A 13,423-nucleotide genomic window follows, 5' to 3' on the forward strand; every position below is an offset into this window, starting at 1 on the left:
TGCGCACTCAGACTTTATAATACTCCAACGTCATCAATCAGTACCATCAACTGCAATTATCGTTCATTCCTATTCCACGTACCGGTTGCATGTAGGGTTTCAAGGGAACATTACACCGACTTTCAGTCTTTCGTATAATAGCGTGCTTGTATTTCGGAGTTATCTGCAGTGGCTGTGCTATGATTCCCCCTTTTTCGCGATGGAGGAAAGAATGATATTCCTGGTATGGATTTCTGCTCATTTCACGTTTTGCAATCCTTCTATAAAGTCCTCAGCATTGGGAACTAATACATGTAGGTATACCTTTCAATTTTCTTTCCATCATTGACATATCTCGCACATTTCTCTCTTTCTCAGTTCTTATTGCATGTCAGTCTTTACACAAGAATGGAATGTTATATCAGATATGCTTGAACCTCTGTTCTAACAATTCCCACGAGTAATTAGGTTCTATTAGGTTAACCTTTATCATTTTTTTTTTATCTGCTACGCTTTTGAAAGAAAAACATTATACAACTTATTAAATAATGAAGACGAATGCGTTCAAAGAATTTGGTAAGAAATAGTACATGATACGGTGCTTTAAATCATGTCACTGAACTGACATCAGCTCGAATACTTGAGGAATGTTTCATTGTTCCTTTTATTACTATTCTCATAATTCATTGATTTACGTGAACCCTTTGTTATCCTTATCATCACGCAGATTTTAGTCTAAATTGTTCGGGGATTCCAGAACGGAAGGTACGGTGTAACCGAACCTGCGCTGACAACCGTGATAGTTGGGTTCTGCAGGCACCCCGTGGAAGGAGAATCCTCTATACCCTCAATCCCATCAACAATGTAGTGGTGGGATTTGACAGACTTGACGAAATAGCAAACAAGGCTACTCGGAATGTGATAGTGAAAGACTCAGAGTATTCTTCCTTTTTATCGCTCACCCATCAGACGAAGCTACAGTTATTGTATATATGTCTACCCTGTGAGATTCAACATGAGCGTGAAGTGTTACGAAGGTAAGTGTAGTTTCCACATCATGAATACAATTACTGTTCACTGACTGTTACTTACTCCAACACTTGTTTTCCCTCCGTTATTCGAAAATTGATGTTTCCATCTGCATGACAGAACATAAAATCTAGGGATGAGTTGACAATAATTGTAAAAAAAGACGTGTGGTTTAATCATCGTGTTTTTAAAAGAGTGAAACATGAAAATCTACAGCGAGGACGCACTCCGTTGACACACATCACTGTTAAAACAATAATTCAAGTCTTAAAACGTAAAAGACGCGATGAAACAGTGACATAAAATAGAAGTAAAATGAAAGTATACAAAGTAATTGAATGCCGTGTCATATGCCTCATTTTCATCGAAGCCATAATATAATGTATCAAAATGTCATTTTATGTACAGTATACAAATATTCAGTGATTGACAAACAATTATATATACAGGACAGAAATACTGGAACGATCTCCCAATACAAATTAAGACACAATTTATTGAATGATTACATTTGCGTATGTTCATTGAAATTGTTTATGCGCGTTTTGCTGCTGTGCTTGGTTGTTATCATATTCAAATCAGTTGAGCCTCACCGTTTGCCCTCTTTAATTCCTCCACATCAGTAGGCCTATACTTCTTCCTATAGTGTAAAGCTTTGGAACTCGTTAACACCTGGCTTTGTTGTACCCGCGTCATTGCTACTAGCTGGTAAATCTTTTTTTGAAATGTTGGTATGGTTGGACCTACTACTCATCGACCGCCTAATTTTTATTTGCTTGATAAGAATATTTAACACTGGAATTCACGCAAAAACTTGACCTACTTGATTGAGAAAATCCAGCACTATCAAATGCTGTTGTTCCCTTTTCAATTCGAAGTTTCAGTGCAAAAATATCGCCGTCGAACTTGAGTGGCCTCTTTTCAGCTCCCCGCGGTGCCGCTCCATATTGAGATCGACCGCTGTTTTTGCATTGACAATGCACGTAAACCGAGTTGCATTGAACACCGTGTTGTACGAAGCATTTTAGAAAATGCATTGACATAACATGGCGATTCGGTTGAAATTTTCATTCGAAATTTTGTCCTTGATTAAAACCATTAATGAACTTGAATTTTCGCGTTTTCCCACACATCCTCATCAACGGTCAAAGCCAATACATTTTTATGCGCTCTGCGCGCAGTGCAGTGCGTACTTAGCGTTCTGTGCGCCAAAACTACGCGGTCGGTTTCAAAAAGGGTGGTCGATATGTAGTATAAAGGGCTACCATACATGCATGTTCTCTCTCCCTTATAAAGGCTTCCCATGTCTCTTCTGAGGACCCACTTGTCGAGTGTTTGCAGTATTGTTCAAATCGTATTATCACACCATATTGTTAACATCGCTAAAAACACTGTTCATATACGTCTGTAGAATGTGGTTGTTTGTTTTCACTATCTGTATACTTGAGAAGAATCTGTTTTTTTCCCAGATATCCTTGCCTTTCAGTTTTGTTTTCTATATTTTGGTCCTATGTTGCAACCGTGCTCCTTATGTGTTTTTGTACCCTCTGTTCAGAATTTGGGACCTACGTATAACAAGCTTGCTTTTAAGTAGGTTCCATCATTTTTCTCTAGCATTTATACAGAGAGCCAAATTTACGAAGAGTGACCGCCATGTTTTTTTAATATGTTTACAATAATCTACTGTGCATCCTAGCCTGCTAATTTGATTCACTTTATTCTATTAAATTTGTTGTACATTCCTTCATTGAGAAATATGAAAATGAATTGAATTGAATTAAATCAAATTATTTCATGGGATTGATATGGCTCAGGGAAGAGAAACATACGAAATAAAATTTGCGATAGTACTTTGTTCTGGAAGATACTCGATGGCAATTGCAATGGGGAGTATCCGGCAAATTTGACATTTTATTCTTTTTTAATACTTCGTTGGTAGATATCCTGGCCACTATTCTTTAAAAAACGCAAAATAGAAAGAGTTTATTAATGTCCTTGACCATGTGTTGTGTCGTTGCCCATGAGTGTTGTTGTGAAAGTCAATTCACATAATAGCCATCATTCTGTATCCGTATCTGTCATAACGTATTATTGTCCTGTATATTGTACTTATATTGGTGCAAATGTTTATTCCAATACCGGATGAACAGAAAGCCGTCAAGTACGCTTACCGACTATTAGTTAATATAGATTGATATCTCGACATTCGCTTATGATATCTAGAATAATAAGCGTTATTATTGATCTTTACGTCACTTATGAATTGCATTTATGGATTCTATTGATGCCAGTTGACTCACGATAGTTTATTCAGTTTCGTCATATTGTTTCAAAAATATTTGTGTGAGGAGGAGAATTAAAGTAGAGTACGATCTGCATTAAAAACAACGACAACAAAAAAATTATGAATCGCATTACTTCTTCTGTTCCTTTTGGGAAATTATTAAAGGGAAACTATACAGTGTATAACTCGAAGAAAGGTTGAGACCATAATTCTGATAATCGTCTTCACCTCGAATAAGCTACGACATGAATGATTGCTTATAGATTATTAGTTACCTTTGCTTATAGATTATTAGTTACCTTAAATAACATTTCGAACCTTGGTCATTAATTTTCAAGGGATACCATCGGTAAAGTTGGCTGACGGACCGTCTCCCCTTGAAGGCCTGGTGGTTATCGAATCGGATAAATACGTCGGCTATGATGGATTTACCGACAAAGCTGCTGAATTGGTCTGCGAAGAGCTAGGCTTCCCGGCTGCAAAGGGCTTTACGGGTCATTCAAGTTTGGCCAGTATGACTACAGCAACACGACACAAGATTAAAGTGGTGTCATGTCGTAAAGGTAACCGCAGAATTATATGCATGCAGATCAGAATGTGTGAATGTATATGTATACCATATCCCAGAAAGAATAGCATATATCGCATCAAATAAAATTGATCGCTACAAAGCACACTTTGTGTCCGACGTAACTCTGCAATATATTTAAAGATGGAAATACATAAACTGAAGCTAATGAGGTAGGCCTTTTGTCATTGCCATGATTTGTTTTCTTAAAGGACAAGTTCACCTTCATTAACATAAGGATTGAGAGAATGCAGCAATATTAGTAGAACACATCAGTGAAAGTATGAGGAAAATTGGACAATCGATGCAAAAGTTATGAATTTTTAAAATTTTTGTGTTGGAACCGCCGCTTGAGGAGACTACGAAGGCTCGTGATGTCATATGAGTACAACAGTATAATGAAAATGTAAAGAAAATTCAACATATTTTCACTTTTTTTCATATAATAAAAGAGCATTTGACTTAATGGTATAAATGCAGCAATCAAACGTTCATTAGATTAAAATTCGTTTTCTCTTCACACAAACTTATTAATGCCCAATTGCGTTTATTGCTGATATTGTCGTTGTGTTTTGTTACTATGTAGCTATTTTCTTTTTACATACTTATGAGAGCCGTTATTTGTGTATCAAACTTTTATGAGAAATGCGGCGTTCAAACTTTATCTATTTCATGAACGATTTGTACAATATCAATACACAGATTCGCTGCGTGTAATGGACTGCTTGACAGCAACCGAGTGTTTCTCAAACAGGATTGTTAGACTCCAATGCCGAGGTAAGAGATTCAAAATGTCTTATGAAAACATTTATATATTCTTATCATTCATAAAGTCCAGACGTTCGTAAACATATTGATACCTATTCTTATGCTTTTGTGTGATTCTATATTATATACGTCGCATGGAAAGAGTGAATTAGTGTGTTTGATGTATGCGAACATAGTGTTCTTTTAGTCGCTAATTGTGTTTGGTGGAATGAAACTAGACACTGTTAAGAACCGTAGATTCCGCTGTCAACACAGACACACATATATATGTATGTATGTATGTATGTGTTTGATATTTTCAGGCGCTACAGATGTAAGGTAATTAACCTGTATTCAAACAGAAACACTTATCAAACTGTAATTTCAGGGATGATTTGTGACTAGTGACAGCTGTTGTTAAAATGTATTGGCCATAATGCACACTTCAAAGTACGTGTATCAGGTATTGGAAGGCTGAAATAATCATAATATTCTGTCACTGCGTAGAGCCTGCATTTCTTGGATGCTACAAAGACAACCAACTAAACTTTCAAACAGAGTTTAACACCGGATTTGGCGTTGATTCGGAAAGCGAGTGCATGTCTACATGTAGAAGACAGCCCGAAAGCAATGGCGTTGCTGTCATGCATGAAGGATTGTGCATTTGCTTTCAGTCCGAAACGTATGCGCAGATCATTTCTGGCGGAAACTTTTCTAACAATTGGACATGTCCACTTGCGACAGAATTTGACTCCGACCAACATCTTTCATTTAACCGTGAGTAATCCGACAAGCAAAGATTTCTTGACATCAGAGAGTGAAATAAATGTAGGCAAGCATCAGTGATGATAATGACGACAGTATAATTTGTCAGCGACTGTTAACATGGTTAATACCTGTAATATGCTTCGTCAGGTTCATATATTTGACATGTTTAATAACAAAATTAAACTCCTACATATTTATTGTTATCGTATACAATCAATGTTTATGATTATGTTTACGTTCTGTCCTAGTCTGCTAGTCTTTTAATTTGGCAGATGAACAGGCATCTGAACCTTACCAAAAGCGATACAAAAGTGAATCTGTTTACATAACTATAGTATCTTTCTTCATAATGATTATTCCATGTAATATATCGCAATGATATGATTATTTCAAATTTTCCCTCATGGCTTATGGGAATTCCCTATACATGTCTCCTTTATTGAAAGTCTCTGTCGGATTTTGTGATCATCCTGAGATTGTGCCCAATGGAAGTTGGGACTCGGATATCACGAGCTTCGGGTCCAAGATAACTCTCAGCTGTGAGAAAGGTTACGCCGTCAACGGGAGTTCTTCGACACTGCAGTGTGTGATACAACCTGGATGGTCGACTTACTTCCCGGTTTGGAACGCTTCGGTTCCTTCTTGCCGAGCAGTCGAAAGTAAAAACAAACGGCATCTCCTGAAATCAATTTGACTATATCATCAGTGATTATGATATTAAAAATCTCTGCTTTGTGCAATAGTGGAAGAGAAATAAAAAGACAGCATTTTATATTATACCTGAAAGGGAGGAACTGCAAATTATAGTCCAACTTTTTTTCGGATTTTTTTTTTTTTTTTTTTTTTTGTAAGCATCTATACTTTTCGAGAGTTATCGTCATCTGAATGCTTACCAACAAATTTCCCATTTCTCGGGATTATACACAATCGTGTTGTATCCCGTGAAGTAATTCATTGGGAAATATCAATCTTTTTTTTTTTTTAATAATAGGCCTATCTTCTTCGTGAGCATGATACGTGCTCTGAAATGCTCACTGCATGTTTTCCTTCTCTTAATTTGAAAAATATGCCAAAGAGATGGGCATTTTTACCACCTGATCACGTGAGATTACGACAACACAGGCACCACTGATATGAACACCATGAAGTTACTGAAATTCATCCCTTCTTTGCTGTACTTTCACACATTTTTTCATGAGTTTTTCATTGTTTTTGTGGATGGGAATGTTTGTTCACAGACGCAGAGTGGCAAGATGGCAATATCACCACGATGCCTACACAAAGTATAGAAAGCACTGCTCAGGGTATGTACTACATTGGCAAGTACGGTGTAACATAATATGAGCAAAACTTTGTGTTCAATGATAAGGTGATCGCAATGTTAACAGTAATTGATATTTGGAATTTTTCTAGAGTGTAAGCTGGAAGGCCCCTATACGCTTGGAATAAACATCACCACCAACAAAAAAGATGGTAATTTACTAATATGAAGTTCGCAGGCATTGATAGGGCGATGATTGCGCCAAAGAGGGTCGAGGCCATGGTCGAGGCTCAATTTTGTGTGTAGTGTATATATTTCCCTTTGAGGGGAAGAATGTTATGGCGGAATTTTGGATGTTTTTTTTTGTTTTGATTTTTTCCTATGAGGATTTCTGAGTCCTCTTCCCCTTATTTTTGTTTCGGGAGAGCCAGATTTTTTTTTTTGGGGGGGGGGGGTGGGGTGAGGTTCGGCGGCCTGTGTAATGTCAACATCTTCATTATGAGCATTTACGGTCTACAAATTTCATACTTTTATCACCACGTACAAAAGTCTGATATCTTACAGATAGATGAAATTATATGATGAACGTATTTTCCGTCTTGAGAATAGGAGTTCAGGACATTATATCATCAGCATGTATACCATCAATAATTGCAGTGGGTTTATCTCAATGTACAGGGCAGACGCAGACTACCCAAGCAATTACGTCATTGCGAGCGACAACTGAAACGTCTCAGTCAGGTGAGTTTACTAATTGATTCGACCCGTATATAGTAAAAATATTTTTGCTTCTAATGTTTCCACTTTTACCTCTTAACGCATTAATTGCATACGCATAATTACATCAGGACTACTTTGCAATTGTTGCCTAAAATGCATCATTTGTTTCACCACTTTGTTTAAATGGAAACACACTAGATTTGATTCTTCATCGTTTGTTCATAATGAAATCATCATGAATCAATGAACTGGATTCAAGTTTTGAAGTTGTTACTGTCTCAGAGAGAAGTGTTTAATTCTTATGATGCAAGAATAACAAAAATGTCCATGAAGAAATGTTGCAAAGCACCGTTCTTCAACAGGAACTAAATAGAAAACTGTTATTCATCGATTATCAGTTTTTCGTGGTGATGTAACTATCATAACGCAAATATTCGTTGATCCAATGAAAAGACATTTTCCTGAAAAAAAAAAGTTTAATAAGGGAAAATAGGTTACAAGTGCAATGAAATTACATATTTGTCATTGTGCAAAAGGGCCAAGTGATACTGTGAAGTATAAAGTAAGCAATATCAATGACCATATTTTGTTCCCCCGTTATTCTTTTATAATTTTGGAAATTCTAAACCCGCTGTCTATATAGATCAGATTTTGATGTAATACACTTTACTACTTTACTATCCAAACTATTTTCATAGTATGTATGTTTACATAATCTATAATTCATTTCAATATAGATGTTTTATTAAACATTATAATTACATGTATCTTTTAGTAATTGTATCGAAATAAAATGTGACATTAGGAATATACAGTGTACATGTATATAAATATTGTGTATTTATATCTTAAATAAGTTAATGCTCTATCTTCCAGTTCCTGAGAGTGACGAGAGTTATATAACGTACATCCTGGGAACCCTTCTCGTTGTTTTTGCTGTGGTTGGCATACTATCCATCGCTTGGTGTAGGCATCAACAGAAAAGGTGAATTTTTGTGAAAACTAGTTTGTAAATCTAAGGTGTGGAATCATTCTATGCAACCCAGGAAACAAATAAAGCATATTAAGATGTGCGTGTACATTACTGAATGCACATTAATGTTGAAGTAAGTTTGCTGATTTGTATTTTTCTTACATAACTATTGGTGGGTGGACTTGTTATTACGAAAACTCGAGTTTCTGGTCGCCAGACATTTTATCATGTTATTACTCCATCTGTCGCCCAAAACTTTCATTGATACAGTATTTTTTTCAACATATTTTACGAAAACCACCACCAAATCAATGGCAAGGAGCCGCCTACGTATACATAGTCAAAAAACTAGAGAAAAGGATACGGACAACACAGAAAAAACAAGCAAAGACAAAATGATGTGGATTTGAATTTTGGAGGCTGTCAAGCGAGTGTGAGTGGTTAGACTGCCAACTTGTGAATGCAGGCTTATCATACGAGATGAGTATCTCTTCCAGTCCAAATCCAAGTATTGAGTCAGCCTTGTGGTATTGTTTTAAAACAATAAAAGACATTCATCTTGATTTAATTTGCTGATCTCGTAAATATTATTTTTTTTTAAAAATAAAAATTGCATCTTTTAAAGACCCCGTAGCGTTGGGAATCATGGATTCGAAAGGCGGGCCCGGTTCGGGTATATTCGAAAATATCCCCGTAACAAATTGTGCACAGTTTTATCACTGATCACTGATGTGCAAGTACATACTCAGCCTTAAAAAAAAAAAAAAAAAAAAAAAAGGGGGGGGGGGAGGGGAGAAGAAAAATCTTGACTAGAATCGTCCCTAAAACAACTGGCTGACGAGCATTATTCTTTGTTTCGAATATGCCTCGTTGGGCAGCGAACTAAGACGAATTGAATCGGACACCCACATTTTCCAGTGCTACCGAGTCTTTAATTATTGACAATTCTCACCAGTCGTCTGAATAGTGTGCAGGGAGAAAGCCTCGAATGATATAACAATAGGAAGTCAAGCTTACTAGACCTTCAAATTGAAATGAACCTCATCAAAAGTAAAGTGGCACGGGTGAACACGAAGAAAGGGCAAAATGAATATACCTCTCTTTGTCAGCTCTAGGATTTCCGACTTTATTACGCTAAACTACATGGTCACGCGTCAAGCGCTGTCGATACAACGACACTATACTATGTAATTGCGCAACATGATTCTTTTGCAGTTTTTCAAATACTTTGTTTCGGTCTGATGTAGGCTTTCTCAGATTTACCGATTTAAAACACTAGAAACCCTTCAAACAGTTTTCATCTCTAATAATTGAAATCAGACTAATGTTGCATTTGAAGTTTATATTGGCCATAAATATAACGTACTTTATTGATGAGCAAACTTTCAGTTTAGTTTAATAACCACTTAATTGTGATTTTCATGGAGTATATCTTTTTTCTTTGTTCCATTCATTGCAGACAGCTGATGGGGGAAATTACGCATTTGCCTATAGACCCTAAAGTTTAAAGCCTCTCTTTTGAGTACACACTTCTGCAAAGTGTGCCTGTCTTTCCATTGTTTAAATTGGTTTGGCAAGTCTGTTTGCACTGACGTATGTATTTCATTTTAAATCTTAGATTCTGCTCTTCCACGATCTACTCTTAACTGAAAATCCATGTATGGCGACTTTTTGGTGGCTTTGCGATGCACGGTCACATGCGTAAAACCATAAATTCAATTGTCCCATTAAATTGCAGACATTGGAGATCCCAAACCTCGCATCAGCCAAATGTTCACCCAAATGGCGGACAGCTTCAGATGAATCCCATCGACACTTCTGTACAAGAGCCAATCACGACGGATCATACCGTTTTGTCGGACGCTACCAATCCCAATGCTACAACAGCTGGTAGCTTTTTGCCTCATATTCTGGGCAACACCGTCGGAGACAGAGGGGGCCATCTCGGGCACACTAGTCACATCTACCAAGATGCTGAAGAGATAGACGAGGGGCTTTCTACCTTTATCAGCATAAATCGTGGCTTCCCTTGTACAGTTCCTGACGAAAGTCACATAAATACCAGCATCGGCACTTCTTTGACCTCAATGAATATTCCTTCTGATAATGAATATTGTGGCTTGCAGGAGACATCGCTGGACCAACCAGCGTGTGCTTATGGAGATGATAATGACTACCAGGATGTAGACCTTTGTAAATTGGACGGGAGGATGAATGGTGCCATTAGATCCACTGGTAAAGCGTGCTTGTTTGATGACAGTTATTACAATTCACTGACGTTATTTCACGATTCATCCGAAATGCCTACAGAAAGCGAGTACGATCGCCTCAATCATGCTTTCCCTGACGACAGAACAGGAAGTCGCAACCCGGGTCTGTCACCTATTGGTCAAACTTCACAGCATAAGATCTACCCTGACAGAAAATATAGCAAGCCCTGTTCCAGCAAGGATGCCATGACAGCCATGCCTTCTGAAGACGTCTTCTACTATCAACTGAATCCGGAGCAACAAAGTGACACTGATACCAACAAGCAACCGCGATGTCCTGATGCCTTCGACTCCGGAGATTATAGTCTGTTGAATCCTGGAAAAGACTTCGCCAATGATCTTCGTTCTACGATGATAGAAGGGGACAGCTTCAATGATTGTCACGACACTGAGATTCAGAACCCGGAGAGTTTTATGTCAAGATCCCAAACCCGAGAGGACATGTACGCGACGGTGAACAAAACAGTAGGTAACATTTCGATCGTAGAACCGCCACCGTGTGAGGAGCTCTATGCACAGGTGGATAAAACACGACGAGCTTCTAGGGTTGAGTCAGAGCCAACGATGCAGGAAGAAATCTATATGAACTACACTAATATGTAGGTGGCTATTTGAAAGAAGGCACTATGAGTTCTCACAGAATGTATATACCGAAACAGCACATATCGTCAAGTTCGTAGAAAGTATGATATACTTGTGATCGTTATTTTGAACTCTTTCACTTTATTGCTAAAATCAATATGCAAATTAAGTATATGAACGACATTTTATAATAAAGTAATAGACAAAATTGCAAAAGAAACAAAATGATTCAAATAGCGATTATTTTTTTTATGTGTGGATGTATCATTATAGTGTTGATGGATATCTTAAAGTTTGATGATGTATATAGTGTATAAACTCAACCAAGTACACTTGTAGCTTATTATTAACATTTTTCCTTTTTCCTCTAAGATTTCATGGTTTCGAGGATTAAAGTCATGGTCATAATTGTGCTTACACCCGTGTACATGTACAAAGATTACGGCGTATTATCAGCTCAATTGACACCCCCCAAAAAAAAAAACAAACAAAAAAAAAACCAGCAAAAACAACAGCAACAAACAACAACAACAAACAAACAAACTGAAGAGCTGTACATTATAAGTCTTTAATAATTTTAAATGAAATGCAGTTTGGAGACTATTGTCACTATAGTAATCTGTTACAGATGATGGGTGACACGAGCAAGACAGAAATTGAAATGAATGATAGTAGTACTCGGTGAAAATAGTAACGATTGATGTAATCACGATGTACAAGGAATACATCCGTGTGCAATAAACTTACAAGTTCTCATACTTGATAACCAAATTGTCGCAGTGAGATCAGAATAAATCCATTACTAAACCATGTACTAGTAGCCTATATCATGATTACATAGACGACGTAATATAATATGTACACTTACTTGACAGAATATCACACTCATGTTTAATTGATACATGTGTGTGATCCTAAAACCGTAACAATTATAAAGTGAGACCAAAAGAATAGGGTATGATTTTAAAGAATTCCATTCACTCACGGTATTGTCTTCATCACTGGACTGGAGTGAAATGTTATCTCGTGTTTAATATCGTAACGTTGGACTCGCTTGTATGTATAATGTTTGTTTTTGTACGTTAATATGTGTAATGTTTTTAACTGATATATTTTCCGTCAGAAAAGAATTAATAAGTTTCTGGAGTGCTTTTCAATGATGAAAAGTTTGTGCCCATTATTACCATAATCCTGTCAAATGAACGGCAAAGAAATCGTCAATTGCAAAGAGTCGGACCTTTTCTATCTGGCCTCCCTTTATTCGGATCTCTCTATTATCGGGATGCGATCTCGGCGTGATTTCTTTTTTTTTTTAAATCATATGATTACGGGGAAAAGGGGGATTTCAAACTTAAAGATTCCGAGACGAACCCACATAAATTAAATGTTATTCTCAACATAATGAAGATACATTTACATCTAATTTTCTTCTAACATGCATTCGGACATTTACCACCCCCAAATCACAGCAAGAACATGGACAGAAAATTTGCCATTAAATCAAGACACGATACGGGCGATCGTTCTTCAGCAGCTGCGCGTATTAAACATTGATTCTCCCGTATCCGGCCAAATCCCTTATCCGCATTAGCACAGGTCACTACATGTCCGGATAGAGAGGTCGGACTGTATATGCACAGTTCAAACAGAAATGACATGAACGTTTTCCTATATTTTATCATATATGTGACAGTGCATCACAACACCAACACAAAGTTGCCACTTCAACTTTACGCGAGGACTCAAAATAGGTGACATAAGTCAGCTTATCATAGTCAGTCTTTAATTTGGTATATTTTCTGAAAGAGTCATAACAGAGTTAATCAGTTTCTTGATTTCTTTTCGATGGTAAAAATTTTGTACCATTCATTACCACAAACCCATCAAAAGAACGGCAAAGAAAACGTAAAGAACATATACGTAGTTCCAACAGAAATGACATGAAAGCTACATTTTAGCATATGATATGAGAGTTATCATTTAAGCTAATGAAATAGAAAAGGTAACGAGATATGAAACTCGTCACACTGAAGACGAGTTAGGTGATACGCTGGGGGTCATCAGATGTCGGTCATCCGTGATCGACAAAGAAAAGAATGTAATATAGCATCTTGAAGTTATAATGAGATACTTAGTTGAACTTTTTTGGGCCTACATTATTCAGATCACTTTTGCCGCGGCCAAGGCCAACCTCAATTGCGTGGCCGAGCCCCGCAAGTTAGTCCGTTTACACTGCCGGGCT

At 37.1% G+C, this 13,423-nt stretch overlaps 1 protein-coding gene across 1 annotated transcript in view; it reads left to right on the plus strand.

The window, feature by feature from the left end:
• LOC140240854 (uncharacterized) overlaps positions 1-11,211 on the plus strand; it is a 33,668-nt gene extending 22,457 nt beyond the window's left edge. Inside the window, exon 5 of the mRNA XM_072320628.1 lies at positions 10,068-11,211. Coding sequence (XP_072176729.1) covers positions 10,068-11,202 — 1,135 coding nt within the window. The 3' untranslated portion in view covers positions 11,203-11,211. The remainder of the gene's footprint in view (positions 1-10,067) is intronic.
• Positions 11,212-13,423: the final 2,212 nt, after the last annotated feature.

The sequence above is a fragment of the Diadema setosum genome, chromosome 17 (genome assembly GCF_964275005.1).
Source record: "Diadema setosum chromosome 17, eeDiaSeto1, whole genome shotgun sequence".
NCBI classification, from domain to species: Eukaryota; Metazoa; Echinodermata; class Echinoidea; order Diadematoida; family Diadematidae; genus Diadema; species Diadema setosum.